The following is an 18,719-nucleotide window of genomic DNA, read 5'->3' as shown; positions in this document are numbered from 1 at the left end:
CAAAGTTAATATTTGATTTTGATGGAAGTGGGGACCTGCCAGTTGTGATGGGTAACTGATAATCTTTCTTTTCCAGTCTCATTTTGATTCCTTCTGGTTCATCCAGGCTTCTCCCAGTGCCAAACAGAGCAATGTAGGGTGAGATTCTTCTCACTTCATTGTAGATTCCAGCAATTTTTCTCAATCTGAGCCATTTTACAGACCTCCGCTGCAGCTTGGAAATGTGGTCCAAGAGTTTGACTTGTGGTTTGTTTAATCTGATCAGCTCCTGGAGTGTGGGAGGAATTGCACACCATGGATTTGCTCTCTGTGCTATTGTCCAGGATGATTTGATCAAGAGCAGACACCTGAGCATGGTCAATAACCCACATGGACCCACATGAACCTTATCCCTGAGCTCTAACAACCAGATCATTTCAGGTGCCATGTCCCTTCTGTAATTTAATCCAGTAAATTTGTCAGTCTTGAGCCACTTTCTGTTGAATTCCCTGTCACTCTTCACATTGTTCTCAGAAGGAATGGGATGGATGTTCATCAAAATGGGTGTTGGTCCTACTTCCCAGCTGAACTCCAGGTCACAAACAAGAGGCTACTCCTCTCTTTATGCCCATGAGTAAATTGCTGAATTGCTGTTGGTGTAAAACCTTTTTTTTTTTTTTTGGTTTGTACCCTGTAATTATCTTCTTTTAATTTGCAGACAGCATTGAAGCCAACATTGAGGCCTCTTCTTCCAACGTAGAATCAGCCAATGAGCAGTTGGCAAAAGCAAGTCAGCACCAAGTAAGTGGCACTAAAGAAACCCTACAAATGCTTTCAGTGATAGTATTTACAATAAACAAAACACCTGGCAGCTGTGAACCACTGGGCACATGGATTTGTGCTACCTGGAAAGATGATAAAGCATATTCTAAGTAGGAACTAAACTTTTTTATATATGAATATATATATATATATATATATATATATGTTTAGATTACCATAACACAGACAATTTGCTTTAAAGTAGTCATTAAGAAATCTGCATATTAAACAGACATTTCCCAGTAGGAAAGTCAACAATTAGCTACTGTTGTTCTTGGAAAGACACCATAAAAAGCGCTTCATTTAAGTGCATATGTGCTTCTGTTTGGTGTGTTTCCCTATAATCAGGCAACAGTATTTTAAGAAAACAACTTGAGTTGTCAAACAACATAATGTGGTTGGTGAATAATGGCTGTGATGGTGGTGTTCAGCACATTTCAAAAGCAATTTGAGGGATTTTTTGTGAATTGTTTTTTTTTCCTTCATTGGAGCAAGAATAAAACATAAATACACACACACACATATACATACAAATATTCATAATTTTGAAAACGGCTTGCCCAGAAAGAACTCTTTGATGGTTATAGTAACTACTTTCTAGGGATGAAGCGGGGTGGGGGAATGAACAAAGTAAAAATTGTTATCAATTGCATTGTGACTGATAGAAAAAAAACCTGCTGGTTTTCTTTTTTCCTCAAGCATAAATTGGTGATTTTCATGTGTCTGGAATTTTGACAAAATGTAGCTGAGGTCCCTGAGAGCACATGGTGCCTGTTAGTTGTCCTTGGACACAGTGGATTCTGAAGCTCTGGGGCCAACCTCCAGACCAATGGAGTAAGACTCACAGGCATTTTACTCTGATGCAATCGAGTGATTTTAAAATTATCAATAGCTCATTTTCTAGTGAAATGCATTGTCCAAATTTTGGGTAATAAGAGTGAGTTTTGTAGAACTTTGATATTGCAGAAAATAAGCGCCGTCTTCAGCTGGACTTTGGTTTTTAATGTATATATATTTAAGATAATGTGTGTCACCCTGCATGTTATCTTGCATTCACTTTGAAAATAACTTGTTACATGAAGTCTAAAGTGAAACTGGAATGAATTTAATACTTGACCTGACTGTAGAGCTGATTGCAAAGCTGCAAATGAGTTAATGATGACTTTGGCTAGGAAGGTCGAAGAGGAGTCAGGCAGAAAATGAATGCAGCACAGTCTAAAGGCTCTGCTTTCTTCAGCCAGCAGGAGCTGCTGAAATAGCCTGCCCAGACAGGAGGCCCTTTTTTTCCTCAGATATGTTCATCAGGATAAAGATAAAACCAGTTTTAGCGAGGCAACCCCTGCCAGGGACATAAATATGAACTGATTGGTGTACATGAGAAAACAGAGTCTCTCTTTCACTTGAAACAAGCCCATAATGACAAACCTCACTCACAAAACTTTGTCTGCTAAAGGAAATGTGCAATCCAGATCTCCTGTGGAGCACAGGGAACTGTCCTGTGCCCTACTGGATGTGGATCACCAGAAAAATATGTGTAAACCTGTGGAGTCTTTACTTCGTTTTTGCCAGGGCTGGGATTTAACGCACGAGACATTATTTCTTGTTTGGACTCAGATTTTATTAGTTCTTTTCTGTATTACAGTCTCACACACTGTGAGTTCTACAGCACTTCACTCTAACAAACTAAAAATGGAAACCTATCTCTCTTTCTACAAGGCCCTTTAAGGATAAACTGTCCAATTAAGAAATGACACCTGAATTATTTTTACTTTTAACCCAAGAACCAAACACCCATGGCCCGAAATGAGGACTTTCTTGTCCAATTACACAAAACCACCAAAACCCATGGACAATAAGGTAAAGAAGGACCAGCCTCCTCCATAAAACCTCCATCTTGCTTTGTGTATATTACTATATTCTAAAACCTCAAACTCTAAGTTTTCCACCATGTGATATTACACAGTCCTATTCAAACTACACACCCATAATCCCAGTGCTATCATTCAATTTTGGAAGCTTCTCCATGGCCTCAGGTCAAATGTAGTGTTCTTTTGGGAGTCAGTGTCTGTCAGCACAGAAAATCTAAAACTCTCAGCAGCCAGGGTTCCAAGATAAACCCAGCTCACTCTCTGTCACCATGAGCAGAGAACAAGGTGACGTTTTTGTCACTTCCACAGCTGGCCTGCTGGCCTGGGGCTGGTCAAATTGCACGGGATGCCTTACACCCAAAGGGACACGGTCCCCGTGGTGGGACAGGAAGGTGCCACAGCCCTCAGGAATGCTGCAGGGAGGGAGGCTGATGCCCCTTGCATACATTTGGATGATGCAGTGTGAGTGCAGGTCATCCTTCCTGGTGGTTTGCCTGGTTTTGGATGCTTTGGAAATATCTGGGATGGGTTTGGGAGAGTGATCAGCCAGATGGCCCTGTGGGTGAGCTGCTTTTAAGGGACCTGCCAGAGCTTTACACGCTCCAAATTCCATCTGGCTCATCTGTGCTGCTCAGGGATCAAAGGCACAAACTGTTTCTTAAATCTTACTGAGCAGTTTTCCTTCTTATGTTAAACTGCTAATTCATGGGTATGTTTGCTTGTTACTTATGTTACAGTGTGATTATCCTGTAAATGCAGGCTGGCTTACAAACAGTTGTTATTTATTGGTGTTTATATGTATATAAACGTGTGTGTGTGTGTGTGTGTGTGTGTGTGTGTGTGTGTGTGTGTGTGTATGCAGTATTTTATTAGTCAATGTAGTGTTTTTATTAGTCTATCAACAAATGTATACATAAATTGGGAAATCAGAAAGCTCAACACCGTTGAAACATTTGAGTTTAGGACTTTCTGTAGAACTTAATGGAAGGATTTCTGTCAGGAATAATGATTCAGTGGCTGGTTATTTAGCATAATATTTGCATGTAACCCATGCAGTCACTTCAACAATACAACTTGGAGAACCTGTCCCAACCTACACATTAACATAACAAAGAACCAGTAAATAGTTTTTACTTAGTTACTCAAAAATAAGACATTTAGGTTCCCTGAAATGATAGAAATGTTAAAAAAATGTAAATATCTTCACAAGAAGATCCTTTGTCTGCATTTTAAATTTGGTAAGGTGCTCCTTCCTCTTGAGATGTGTGTGCTAACAGCAGTGTTTTATTGCTCTGAGTCAATTCTCATGTGCCCCATCTAAACTCTAAAAGATTAGTGGGAGCTGTCAGAGCTTTGGAATATGCATATATATAAAAATGCATATATATAGAAGCAGATTTTTCATCTTTAATTTTAAATTATAATTGGAAAATAATTGTTTCTGCCTAAATTTATTTTTACTACACGTCACAGTTAAGCTGGGTCAGTGCATTATCTGTGGGAACACATAGGGTCAAAATGCAGATGAAAGCAATGAGTTGAATATTGATACAATACAAAATGTACTGATACTTTTTTTTTTTCCATATGAAAACCCTGTTGGTCACAGAAATCTGATAATTTTGACTTTTTATCCCACTTTCACTAGAAAACCTGAGTTTCAAAAATGACTGAGAAACAAATGTGGCAGGGAGAAGCCAGTAGAAGTTATCTCCTGCACTGGTCCTGCTTTCATACCTTTCTTTCCAGTGAGGGTCTCATTTCTCTTGGGCCTTGAGCAGGAATGATGACTTCTGCCATTAATACCAACAGCCCAGGTTTGCCTCTTGAAATTTCCTTTTCCCTGCCCCCAGAGAAAATGATTCATCCCACCCATCTCAAGACGCCAATTTGAACTTGGGTCAAACTGCTCTCTGGAAGAGAGGGATTTATTAGACCAGTTATGAGTGTTTTTGGTGGTGATGTGTGTTTAAGTGTCTAAACCTCCTTTCCATGATACATGAGGAGTAATTGCTTTCAGCACTTTGTGTCTCATCTCACAGGAGATGTCTGACATAGGTATGTCTGCTGGCTGCCTCTTAGGACAAGTTTGTTCTCTCCTTTGGCCATTAAATTTAGATTATATCAATTATACTACATATATTAAATGGAAAATTAATCCCATGCCTATCACCTGTCTCTTTATTGGGAAAAATGGAATATGTAGATGCCCTACCTACCCTTGAGGTTAGTTTAGGTGGGCTGGACATCCCACTAAAGGGATGGCTGCGTGGAGATGAGCACTTTTACTTTGCTTTTTGCTCACTTTGCTCAGAGCTTCCTGCAGGTGGATTGAGAGGAAGGAGAAGAAACCAACACAGACTCCACGGGTACACATTAAACCAGTTGCTCTTCTTTTTTCATGCAAAGTTTGGCCTAAGTTCAGCTTGGCCTCACTGACTGAAGGACTCTGTGTGCTGACTGCTGGAGCAAATTTGTTTTGGAAGAGCTGCTTGTGTTGCTCTGAATAATGCTGGTTGCTTTCCTTCCTTGTAGCCTCTGTGGAAGTCAAGCTAATTTGGGTTCCCTGGCATTGCAAAGGCAAACAGCAGTTCAGTGACCCACTTGTGTAGTCTAAGAACAATGAGTTTTTTTCCAGTAACGAAGCAATTCCTGGGTCTGGCTATCATGGGTACACTGAGGGGCACTTTGAAGGCTGGAGCTCTGAGGAAAAGAAGCCTCATAAATCTGTGATATTTGCAGAGATCTTATTGCCTGGGGACCACTGATAAGGGACTGTCTTCAACCTTTGCTCAAATAACTCATTGGTATTGTAACAACAACAGAAAATTTGAGTTTCAAAAATCACCTTCTCAGAGTCATTGAATTTTTGTGGCATGGTAGCCAAAGCACTTTTTGCTTATAAATATTGTGACAATGAAGATCATCTCCTCCTCTTCACTATGGATATGCTCCAAGACCTTGTCTTTTGCTGCCACTGAATAATTTTAACTTTAGTTTTATAATTAAGAGCCAACTGGCACCATCATTGCACCCTGACCTGTGCAGCAGTCATGCAGAAACTGCAAAGCCATGGAGGACCAGCATGGTTGGATTATCTTGATGCAAGCTGAGGCCATTTCCCTTAAACTTGTTACTTTTTACCTGGGTGACAAGACTGACCCCCCCACCTGGCTACACCTTCCTTTCAGAGAGCTGTAAAGAGCAAGAAGGTTCTCTCTGAGCCTCCTTTTCTCCAGGCTGAGCCCCCCCAGCTCCCTCAGCTGCTCCTCATCATGATACCTCAGGTTTTGGCTTTTATGTTTTTCAGATTCTTTACTGCTTTAGTGTGGGTCTGAAGTTCATATTAGGGGAAGGTGAGCTCTCTTCACAGAGCAGAGAGACAAAACAATTCCTTCTCTAGCTGGGGACCAAGGATAAATGATCCAAATCTCAGGCCCAAGAGCATAAACAACAAGGACTGAAGAGAGGAAAACGAGAAGAATGGGACTTCATGGGGTAAAGCTTTCATTTCCAATATGCAAATGGACCAAAACTTGTAAAAGTGAGAGATGCTGTGACCGGTCATCCATTTGTGTCCATTTTGGCTTCATCTTGGGTATAGCCCTGGCTGGGCTCTTATATAACCCAAAGTGTATCCATTGAGGCCTTTTAATAAATCCCTACTTTATTCTTTAACTCTGTCCAGCCTCTGTTCTAGGTCAGCCTTCTCAAGGCATCAATCAAACTCGTGCTCTAGACCCTCCATCAGCACCAACTGGTTGGAGTAAAACTCCTGCCTCCTTTTTTCCTTGCTCACTGGCTCCCTATAAACAGCAGACTGAGCTTTAAGGTTGTCACGTGCTTTATTTTGAAGCAGCTTCTGTCTGTGCCTGCTTTTTTACTGTATTTTAATGCAGCCATTTACAGAAGAGCTGCTTTCCGTGGGAAGCGGTGTTGGAGTCAGCGCCAGTCCGTGTGATAAATGAACTGTGTGAATCCAGCAACTTAACCTCAGCAAGGTCTGAGCCACAACATTTATTTAAAACTCTCTTTGTTTTCTGTAAATAATGGATCTGTGTGATCAAATATTTATTAAGAAAGGGGTTGTTTAGAGCTTTTGGATGTTTCTGTGTATAAAGGTAAAATCTTTCAGGCCATTTTTAATCACAGCAGAACATCTCTTCATTTGTACTATCCAAAAGGGGGAGATGCCTGATCCAAGTAGTATCTTAGTCTTTTTTTTTTTTTCCTTTATTATAAAACACCAACCGTGAAATTTTTGGGAGAAAAATTTAAAAAATTATCCATTGTGAGCTTATTTTTTGTTTAAGCACAAACCGTTCAAGGAGGAAGTGGAAGGGGCATGAGTGGAGAAGAGAAGGAATCCAGAGGAGACCACAAAGATGATTTGAGGGATGGAGAACCTCTCCTGTGAGGAAAGGCTGAGAGAATTGTGATTGTTCAGCCTGGAGAAGGGGGGACTCCAGGGTAAATTTATAATTTATTGTGTAAACTTACTGTCTACTTACTTTGAGGTACCTAGAGGGGGATACAACAAATCTGGAGAGGAACTTTTACAAGGGAATAGTGATAAGACAATGAGGAATGGCTTTAAACTGACAGAATGTATGTTTGGATTGGATAATAGGAAGAAATTCTTTCCTGTGAGGGTGGTGAGGCCCTGGCACAGGTTGCCCAGAGAATCTCTGGTTGCTCCATCCTTGGAATTGCCCAAGGCTAGGTTGGTTGCTTGGAGCAACCTGGGATAGTGGAAGGTGTCCCTGCCCATGGCAGGGGTTGGAACTTTATGATCTTTTAGGTTCCTCCTGGCCCAAACTATTCTGTTATTTGATGTGATATGAAAGACTTGGGAACAAGTTTAGTGGTGATCCATTGGTGATCAATCCGTTTTCTCTGGTGGGAAGATGAGTAGGTAGAACACAAATTTTACTGACTCTTCACCTCGGTGGAATGCAGCTCTGGGGCTGTTCCAAGTCAAGAATATTCTTATTTTAAGAATATCAGTTACACTGATTGTGGTGGCCTGCATCCAGTATTTCAAAGGCAAGAATTTTCTGTTTGAAAGCTCTGAGCAAGTCTGATCTGTGACAAGTCAGAGATGGCAGAAGGAAATCACAGACTGTCTTTTGTTTTTCTAATTCATTTGTTTAATAGAATCTCTTTCCAGGGTACAATTTAATTTTGAGGGGTCAGAGATTAAAAAGCAATTTTCCCTTGCTAGCAGCAGCATAAACTAGTGAGTTACATTTCTCTTAATGGCCTCATTTAACAGAGGAGTGAACGGAAATCCTTGGTTACTGACTGGAAAACCACACATAGACTCATCTTTGTGCCCAGTGGCAGCACATATAATAAATTGCCCTGCTCAAAGGTCAAAACTTTGAGAAATTGTATTAAACTTACTTCTTAATAGGCTAGAGATACCAAAGAGTTAGGAATATTATCATGGGAGATGCATACCTAACTGGGAGACACGGAAATGAGGAACAGAATTTAAGCATCCTTGAGTCCCAGCTGTGTAGCCTGAAGTGTTATTGCACTGGGCTGTGAGCTTGTCACATCTCATCAAGCAGCAGAATGGTCGAGCTTGGTCAGTGTTTGCACTGGAAACCTCTGCTGAAAATCTGCACATGCAGGCAGCAGTGCTCTCCTGCTCGGTTTTGCTTTCTGGTGCAGGGACACTGTCCAGGCAGTGTCACCATTCCTCAGGTATTTCATGTGAAGTCACTAAAGTGTTAAAGAGTCAGAGGAGGCCACAGAGATGCTCAGAGGGTTGGAGACCCTCTGCTCTGGGGCCAGGCTGGAATAGCTGGGGGAGAGAGGAGAAGGAGAAGGAGAAGGAGAAGGAGAAGGAGAAGGAGAAGGAGAAGGAGAAGGAGAAGGAGAAGGAGAAGGAGAAGGAGAAGGAGAAGGAGAAGGAGAAGGAGAAGGAGAAGGAGAAGGAGAAGGAGAAGGAGAAGGAGAAGGAGAAGGAGAAGGAGAAGGAGAAGGAGAAGGAGAGAAGAGAGAACTCTGGGGAGACTTCAGAGCCCCTTCCAGTGCCTAAAGGGAAAGGAAAGGATACCTGGAGAGGGAATTTTAAGAAGGACCTGGAGTGGCAGGACAAGGCGCAATGGCTTTAAACTGAAAAAGGGTCCATTTCTATTAGCTGTAAGGATGAAATTCTTCTCTATGAGAGTGAAGGCCCCAGCACATATCACCCATCCCTGGAAGTGTCCATGGCCAGGTTGGATGGGGCTTGGAGCAACCTGGGATAGTGGAAGGTGTCCCTGCCCATGGTGGGGGGTTTTGTACGAGATTATCTTTGAAGATCCTCCCAACCCAAACCACTGGGTGGCTCTAAAGATGCCACATTGGTTTTCAAAGCCACAGTGAAACTAATAGTTGACATCTACTGTGGGGATTTATATTCCAGTTCCTGTGTCTTGATTTTTAACTTGATTTACTTGATGAGCACCAGTTTAAGAATACACCTTTCCACAGGAACAGTGTAAGTGACCTGCAGTAAGTATGGTGTCATCTCATCAGACTTGGTACTTAAAATTTAGGCAGCTGGAAGAAAACAGGCTAAGCTTCCTATCCCATGCCTCTGTAAGATTGTTCTTCCTGTTTCTCTTGGATATTGTACCTCAGTCTGTGATGAACAGTGCCCAGGGGGTGAACATTTTGCTTTCATGCTGACAGACAAGTACCTTCAAAAAACCACTTTAATAGACAGGGAAAGTTTGACTTCTTTGCCTAGAAACTAATATTTAATATCTTTTTGTGCTGAGTAGGGAATCCTGCTGCCCTTCTGGCTTCTGCTGTGGAAGGCTGTTGTTCCTCCCCAAACCACTTTCACCTGTGTTAGCTGTGTATAAATGCTGCAAAGAACCAGGGGCATCTCCAATGGTCGTGAAGTAGCTGAGAAAGTAAATGCTTATTCACCTATTGTGCTTTAATAACTGTATTGATCATGAAGGGAAAATGATATGTAAGGAGAAAAAAGCTACAGAAAATGAAATTGCTTTTATTTCCACTTTGACAAGACCGTGAAGCACTTTAATCAAAGGTGTTTTCCATATTCCTGCAAGAAATCACAGGCCTGGTAGGACACCTTTGTAGCACAGCTCTGGGGTTGTGGCCCAGCACTATCAGAAGCGGAGAATGGGAATTTTTAAGTTCAACTTGTGCTCAAGAGGAGAAAAGAGAGTCAATTATAGCCTTTCTAAATCTGACTCCAGCAACACGCAAAGCTCTTAGAAACATTTTGAAATGAGGAATGAAAAGCAAGGAGTTCTGTGCAGGGACAATTTGGGATTTCATTTCCCTTTGAAAGGGTCATTGCATATGTCTCTTTGTGAGGGGAAAGGATTTCCTTAGACAAAGAGGCACTTGACTTCTTGGTCTTCAGAGAAATACTATCTACAATTCTATCACGTGAGGGTTGTCCTTGTTTAGAAGATTCATTGGAGAAGCTTCTTCTTGCATGGCCAGCTCTGATGTCTCTTAATTTTGTTCTACCTCACACGCTGTTATAAATTCAGCTCAAGCCTTCGGCAAAATTCAGTCATTCCTAAATTCCCTGCTGGGGAATTAAGAGATTAAGGTTATTCTGTGGAATGCATTTAGGAGACTAGGAAACATCTATAGGAACCTGCTCCTCTTCATAAAGCACAACTTCATTTTTCCTTTTTTTTTAAGATGACTCTAGGAAAAACTATTTACAAGGTGGGTGGAAAATTCATTATGATTTTTATGTCACAGTAAGTGCCACATTTGATCCATTTTTAGTGGACTTGGGTCTATTCTTCATAGTTTTTTGGTTTTTTGTCTAGTGAGCCATTCTTCCTTTTTACAGACAACAATGCTGTCCATTTACAAGAAACAATTCTTGCATCAGTTCTTTTTACTGTAGAAGACATTTTTCTTACACAGACCTGAAGCATATAAAAAAAGTAAAATAAACTCTATTTGTATTTATCTTTCCTCTTTAGAGTCCATCCCAGTGGATATTACCTTTTTTCTGAAACATTTTTTTTTTGGTTAAGAGTTTAAAGAAAAGGGAATAATCTGTAACTTCATGCTTTCATTGATGTCAAAGGCACATTAATGGAAGGAGAATAGAGCTTTATCCGCTATACAGATCACATTTGCTGATTTAATAGTACTGGAGAGAATTCATGAGCATGAAGGTAAGTCTATTTTTTACCTAAGCAGAGAAATCTTAAATTCTACTCACAGTTTCCAAGTTTCCCCTGACTCTTCCCAGCTGTGCCTTTAAAAGGGTTTATTACTGAATATTGAGTAGTATAAGGATGCTAATCTTGCTCTAGTTGGAGGGATTGCAATCTTGTTAATACCAGGCCATATTTCTCCCTATCCAGGCAAGATTTAAATAGATCTGAAACTAGTGAAGAAACAATTAAACCTAATTTTTGGTGACTATCAGCATGGCTTCCTTACATCTCAAGAAGAAGAAAATCCAAGTGCTGCTTTTCTTTGCCCCAAGCAATGAACATGAACATGAAATTGATTATATCTCAGCTGATGCATGAGGTGGGATCCATCTCAACTAACTTTGGTGTTTCCAAATCAGGAATTAATCACTGCCTGTGTTGCCCAGCTGCTTTACATCCTCACTAGAGATCTAGGAAGTATTTTGATTTCATATGGCTGCTGAAAGATGGGATCAGTGATGCCAAAGGATCCCCCAGACTCTGGGATCTGTACCAGCCCCAAACGTGGCTGTGCCTTATCCCTCAGGTCTGTGTGGATGTGCCAGATCCCACAGGGCAGCGCAAATCCAGGTGTTTGTCTTTATGTGGGAGTGAGCCACGCTGAGCAGGAGAGATCCCATTGCAGGCCAGTTCGTTCTGCCTGGCTTGAGAGCACAAGCTTTACCTTCCTCCAAAAAAAAATCTCTAATTAATTTTACTTGAATGCGGCTTTAATTAATTTAATTCTCTATTAAATTAATTAATCCTTAAGTGGCTTTTGTGTGAGTCTTCATCACATTAGAAGAGGGCACTTTAATCTCCTGCCTGGTGCTGGGTGCTCCCTTGGAGGCATGGGGCAGGTACTGAGGGCATGGGAAAGCAGCAGGAGTGATCCAAGAGCTGCCAAGCCAGGCTGCAGAGGGAAGATTACAAAAAGAGTTGCTTAAGCTAAAAAAGAAAAGATAGAGTTGAAGATAAAGGCCTCCTGGTGCATAAAAGTCTGCTGCAAAGAGGAAAAGAATAATCGCTGCTTTATTTTTGTTTATTACAGTTGGGAAGAACAAGAAGTAATGGACTTAAGCTGCAGCAGGAAAGAATCAGGGTTGATATTAAGGAAAGCTGTTTAATGATAAGGAGATTGAAATACTTCCTGGGGAGATTTTAGAGTCTCTAGCACTGGGTATCTGTAAGAGTATCTAGTGAAACATATTTCAGGAATGGTGTTTGTATAATTGCTTTTACTGTTGCCTGTCAGATCACGTTACAAGGTCCAGTGTAAACAGGACGTTCATATTGTATCACAAACCATCATTATCTAATCAGAAAATGCTACAGCCGTGACTTATTCTTTGATTTTCATTCTCATTCTCTCCTCGTCCCCTGCCTTCTCTTCTCCAAAGCTCCTGTTAACAAATTGCTTTAGGGCCAAAATCACTGATTTAGTTTGACAAAGGTGATGAGATTCAGCATTTTCTGTCAGCTCTGCTTAGACTGGGTGCTGGGGACAAATCATAGAATTATGGAATGGCTTTGGTTTTGGACCTTAAAAATCATCCCGTTCCAAATCCCTGCCATGGTCAGGGACACCTTCCACTATCCCAGGTTGCTCCAAGCCCCATCCAACCTGGCCTTGAACACTTCCAGGGATGAGGAAGCCACAGCAGCAGCCTGTGTCAGGGCCTCACCACCCTCACAGGGAAGAATTTTTGCCTAAAATCTCATCTACATCTACTCTCCTTCAACTTAAATCTATTAAATCCCATAAATAACTTTATCCCAGTATTTTCTGCATGGCTTTCAGGTGCCCCAGTTTGTTCTCCAAATTATTTCCACAGAAGTGTAGTCAATAAAATCATGGTGGGTGTCCTCAGCAGTCCTTTGGATGAGGCAGCTGAGCCACACAGGCATTGATTTGACATTTGTGGGAGCTGGCATTGTACTCTCTTTTAAGGGTAACAGATAATCACCACATTTCACTTTAACAAGCTGTTGGAATTCTGAGTCTGGTTATGTTTGATTAGCATCAGGGCTGGAAATAAGGAGGATTTATAGGACGAGGGAAAATTAATGTGATGGTAGAATTCAGGAGCGAATGTATCCCTGCTGCTGAATTAAACAAGGCCGGGGGCTGTCCTGTGAATCCAAGGCCTTCTTATGTCCTCATGATTAAATTATGAAATAGAAACATAGGATGCTTTGGGTTGAAAGTGACCTTTAAACGTCACCTAACCCTGCAATGAGCAGGGACATCTCCTGTGCAGGAAGAGGACAGCATCCAAACACTCCACTGGGAATTGTCCCTACCACGTGCTATGCAGGACCTGGGTCATTCCTTGGGAGAACAGGACAAAGCTGCACCCAACTGAATGCATGGATGATGAAGAGTCACCTTTTGTGGCTCTGCCTCATCCCTCTTTGAGTTATGAGTACAGAAGCAGCTGCTTTGTGCTGAAGTTTGTGCACAGACACTCCTTGCTTATTTTCCCCTTGCCCCAGGGATTTAGGCCAGGTCTGAGACACCCCCCTCTGCATCCTTGGATTACAGAGCTCTGAGATGCCTCCACAGGAGCAGCACCTTTGCCTGGGAGATAAACTGAAATTCAGTCCCTTGCTCTTGGTCCCTGCCTGAGCTGTGTCGTTACTCTGCCCCTCTTGCTCATGCACTATGCTGAACCTGACCCACCTCACTCATTTTTCTCTCTGTCTTGGCCTTGGATCTCCTTTAATTCCTGTCTGGAGGTCCCTGACCCTTGGGCTGACCCTGAGTTTTGCCACTGGACCTGCTCAGGTGCTGTGGGACTGAGCCCTTGGTGGTGAGGGTGCTGCCCCAGCTCCCCTTCCTGCCACCCCTTTTCCTGGTTTTCCCTCCCTGGAAGGGCAGCTTGGGCCTGCAGCTCCCTGGAAACTCAAAATAAAAATTCTCTCAGGGGTCCATAAATTTAATCACTTTGAATGGTTTTTAAAAAAGCTGAGCCCAGTGTTCACCAGCTCTGGTAGCTGAGCTGTGAGTCACGAGAAACCTGGATTTTGTTTCTGGTGGTCCAGTCAGAGATTAACATGGTGTGCCCCTTGTGTGGTTCAGTGGTTTGTTTTGTTTTGTTTTGGTTTTGTTTTGTTTTGTTTCTTTTTTTTTTTGTTGTTGTTGGTGTTTTTTTTTTTTTTGTCTTTTTCTGTTGTTTTTTTTAGGGACATATTTATAAACAGAAAAAACATTTTTTGACCCATAAATTTTGAAACAGCTGTGGTGTGATCAGTGGGGATATTGAATAGCTTTAATACTGATGCTACTTTTCCACAGCCAAAAGGAATTCTTAATTTGATAAGACAGGGGGTTTTTTTGGTGCTAAAAGAGATAATAGAGTCAAAATGAAGAGGGGACTGAAGCGCTACTTGGACCCTTGGGCTCTGATAGAGACTAATCCCAAATAACAAATGGAAACAAATCTTTTCCACCACGATCACAAAGGTGATGGTCATTAATTGTCTGAAAGCCTCTATAAATGGCAACGAGAATTCACAACTTTTAGGAGCAGATATGCTGGAGGACAAAGGAGAGATGACATATTTCTGTATCAACCTGGAAATTCACTGTAGAGAGAAAAAGAATGCTGAATATAGGTACTGCTTGCATAAAGCTGAATTGTGTTGGCAGGGAAGACACTGAATTCTGGGTATTGCATTTAGAGAGGATTTAAACATAGCAGAGGATCAGCAGCAAGCCATAAAGTAAGACCTGAAAGTCCAAGGATTTGGAAATGAGAGCAGCATGCCCAAGACCAGGCAGCAGATTGATCTATGCAGCAGGAAATGAGAGCACAGAGAAATACAAAGCAGCAGAACGATGTGAGATACAAAGTCGAGCTTACTTTTAGATTTTTTTTTAATTTTAAGTTGCTCTCTAAATACTTGGAGCACTTTCCAGCATGCACTGAAAGAGCCACCAAGTCATAGCCTGCTTTGGGTGTCATTGCCTTGAATCTGGAGAATCATCGTGGAATTGAGACAGGAATAATCTGGTAGAAAGAAAGAAGAATACACCCCCCACTCTGCCCGTGCTGCTTCTGCACCAGCTGAGGGATGTTGTCTGCTCTCCCCAGCCCTGGTGGTTGTGAAATGCCTGCTGTGCCTGCTGGCTGTGGCACTCAGCCTGCTGCATCAATGCATAAACACCCAGTGGACCCCAGGAATTGGATTACATCTCCAACATGATCCCCAGCCTTTTCCAGCAGTGCTGCCTTTAGTGACAGGCAGCCTGGGTGCTGTTTTATTGCTTTTTCCCTGGTCTTCCTTGTATTTTAGCATCCAAAACTAGTTAGGATTGAGCAACAGAAAGAAGCTGTTGAATCGGTGTCGTCCAGCAGATCAAACAATCCTGGTGTCCCTGCTTTGTTTGCATCCATGAATAAAATGTTGGCCCCTGTGTAGCCATCCACAGATGGCTCTTCAGAGAGAAAGAGTCACAAACTTGTAAAGCTTTGCCTCATGGCTGGAGTTTTTGTGGTCCATCTTCTACATGCAGTTCCAATCCCTGAAGATCAGGTGAGGAGTCAGCAGAATTTCTTCATAATAAAATCAAAACAAAACAATTTCAGATCTATTGATGGAGAGCAATAAGAAAAGGACTCACCTCCAGAAGGTGGAAGGGAAGACTTATTTTTCACAGAATTGCAGAATCATTGAGGTTGGAAAATACCTCCAAGATCACGGAGTCCAACCTTTGAGCAATCACCACCTTGCCCACTAAACCCTCTCAGAAAGTGCCACATCTGCTCATCTTTTGAACACTTCCAGGGATGGTGACTCCACCACTTTCCTGGGCAGCCTGTTCCAATGTTTTACCACTCTTTCAGTGAAGAGTTTTTTCCTAATATCCAAGCTACATCTTCTCTGGCATGACTCGAGGCTGTTTTCCATTGTCCTGTCTCTAACTGCCTGGGAGAAAAGGCTGATCCCGAATTGTTGAACTTACCTGGAGCAAGATGAAAGATGGGCAGGGATATGTCAGGGGTAGAGCAGCATCAGGAAATGACCTGAGTAGCCTGAAAAATCTGTGTAACTTCAACTGTAGCAACACATCAGACAGCAACTTGTATTAGAAGAGCTTCAGCACAAGTCCCCAAAACTCCCCAAGCTGAGAATCACAAAATTAAATAGGCTGGAGATCCTCAAATCCTAGCTATCACAAAGCACCACCTTTTCAACCAGATGATGGCACTGAGTGCCACATTCAGTCTTTCCTTAAACACCTCCAGGGATGGTGACTCCACCACCTCCCTGGGCAGCCCCTTCCAGTGTCTGATCGCCCTTTCTGTGGAAAAATTCTCCTAATGTCCTCCCCTGGTACAGCTTAAGACCATGTCCCCTTGTCCTCTGGCTGCCTGGGAGAAGAGACCAACCCTCAGCTGGCTACCTCCTCATTTCAGGGGGTTGTGGAGAGTGGTAAGATCCCCCCTGAGCCTCTTTTTCCCCAAGATAAAGCCTTTGTAGCTCCCTGCAGGTTCATTAAGTCTGTCAGCATGCTGAGTGCATTTATGTGCAGTTAAGCTGCACCCTGAGCTGGCTCTGGCTTGACACCTTGCTAACAAAACATGCAGCCCTTGAAAGCACTGTCAGATGTCAGCCTGGGAAAAGCTGCAGATCGATCCAGCCCTGCTGTGGCAGTGCAATACGTTATTTTTTTTTCCCAGTCTGGATGTCCCTGCTGGCAAAACAGAGGCTGCATCACTAAATGTATAAATGGATACCTACATCTACAGCCCAAAGGTGGCAGGTGGAGGGAAGTTCCTACTGCTCCTGTGTTGCCATGGAATGTCCCTGCTGGATGTGATGGACAGTCAAGAACAGAGGATTTTTAACCAAAACCAAGATTTACATTAATTGCATTTTTCTCAGTTTCCTTTCAATCACCAAAAATGTTAATTTCAAACTTCCTGGGACTTTCCTTGTGATAATCATAAATGGTTTAGGTTGGAAGAGACCTGAAAGATCACCTAGTTTCTGATCCCCATTGTCATCAGCACAGTCTTAATCACTCTTTTTTAGATTGTATTTGTATTTATGCTCTGTTCTGCAGCTGGCTGGGGAGGATTGTGCTGCAAAGCCCATCACTCATCCCACCAACATCTGGGAAAGCCCTGTGTCACCTCCAGCTGGGAATGGTTCAGCAGCACTCCTGTATATTAGTTGGTCTCATTCCTCTTTCACTTTTTGTTGGTTTGGTTTTTTTCCATGTTTCAAAGAAAACTATGAGGATTTTCTACACTCCTGTGAGAATTATTCTTCACTCCTGTCAGACTATCATTTGCTTGAATGGCTTTTTGAGAGTGTTTTTTTTGGGGAATCACTAAATATCCCCTGCCACAATGTTAGTCTAACACATTTCGTTTGATTTCACTCACTGCTAAAAAAGCCATCCTTTTCTATGAGTATTTTTGCTATTTATTAATTAACTTGTCTCTCTAGGCCATATTTTCTCCCAGTCTTTTCCTAAATGTTCCACCTGTAGCTGATTTTTTTTATGAACCTTATCGTAAGTGTGGATGCTCCACTCCAAACTCATTTGTCTACATGCAAAGCGAGTCAATCTGTGACCCACTGATGCTCAAAATGAAAGCAGAGGTAAGCAGCAGCAGTGAATTACGGTGTCTTTCTTGCATTTACACTAATTTGGTACATCAAGGCTTAGCCATCTCTACCTTCACCAGGACAAGGGAGGAGAGCCGGGCTGTCTTTGCTAGAACTCTTCCTTTATTTGAGGAGAATTTTTCATTGCTCAGCTGTCAGCATTTTTTGGGTTGCCAAAAATAAGAAAATACATTCAATTCCTTTATGGAATTATGGAACTCTTCTTGTTTTGTTTTGTGTTTGGTTTATTTTGTTGTTTTTTTGTTTTTGTTTTTGTGGGTTTTTTTTGTTTTGTTTTGGTTTGGTTTGTTTGTTTTTTTCCTGGGCTAATGCATGAAAATCCAGTGAGATTCAGATGTGCACATCCATGCCCTGTGGTGAGGATGTCTTCATGACCTCAGCTGGTGAGCATCTGGTACCCAGAAGCACTGAGTGTGAGGTAGCCCTGTAATTCTTGTTCTGCAGATGCTGCTCTTGACAACAAGCCAATCTTCCATTGAAACTCACTCCTGTTTGTTTGTTTTATATTCCTTTTATTTCTCCTCCATAGCATTCTCCATCAGAGCACATCAGTGGTTCATTTAAAATTTTTGATTCCCAGGTCCGTGAGTTCTCTTGGACTGAATTTGTACATAGCTTTATTTCTTACTTTTCTTTTTTTCTTGTGGTTTTTATTTTATTTTTTCTAAGCCAAACAGAAAATTTCTCTTCAGGGTGGAAATCTGCCTTCCCCTCATGCTTTTTTCTCTTAATCTACCTCAAACTGAGGAATGAGCAGGATGAGTCAATGGCAAAATAAGTCTTTTTGAAGTACTTGGGAAAAAAGGAAATACCTTGATGTTTAATCACTTAAACTTTTTTTTTCCCCTCATTCACAATCAACATTTCTTATTTTTTCTTTACTGAAGTTCTACAGATATTTACCCCATATTCAGGGAGAGTTCAGGGATGATAATGTGAAAGTCAATATTTTACATTTGAAATTCCCTTTTAAATTTTACAGGAAGAGCTATTCAGGAGATTCCAGTTCTCCCTATACTATGAAAAGTTAAGGACATCCTTTACCAAATAATGTCCAGAGTAACAAAATTAATTAGGAATTGAAAAGCTGTTGTCTGTGGATGTGGGGTGGTTTTGGGATTTTCATGAAGCGAGGATGGAGCCAGGCTGAATTATTCCCTCTCCCTTATTTTTTCCATAGTCCAAGGTTTGGCAGTGAGCTTCA

At 41.7% G+C, this 18,719-nt stretch overlaps 1 protein-coding gene across 11 annotated transcripts in view; it reads left to right on the top strand.

Moving 5' to 3' along the window:
- TSNARE1 (t-SNARE domain containing 1) overlaps nt 1–18,719 on the top strand; it is a 451,136-nt gene that overhangs the window by 282,781 nt on the left and 149,636 nt on the right. For 2 of the 11 annotated variants that reach the window (XM_030266782.4, XM_030266777.4), the window contains exon 12: nt 698–780. The exons of 8 other annotated variants lie outside the window; for them this stretch is intronic. In XM_030266782.4, the coding sequence (XP_030122642.1) occupies nt 698–780 (83 nt within the window). The remainder of the gene's footprint in view (nt 1–697; nt 781–18,719) is intronic. One more of the 11 variants, XM_072925082.1, reaches the window with a different exon arrangement.

This window comes from Taeniopygia guttata, chromosome 2, assembly GCF_048771995.1.
Source record: "Taeniopygia guttata chromosome 2, bTaeGut7.mat, whole genome shotgun sequence".
NCBI lineage: Eukaryota > Metazoa > Chordata > Aves > Passeriformes > Estrildidae > Taeniopygia > Taeniopygia guttata.
This window is presented reverse-complemented; position numbering and strand designations above follow the sequence as displayed.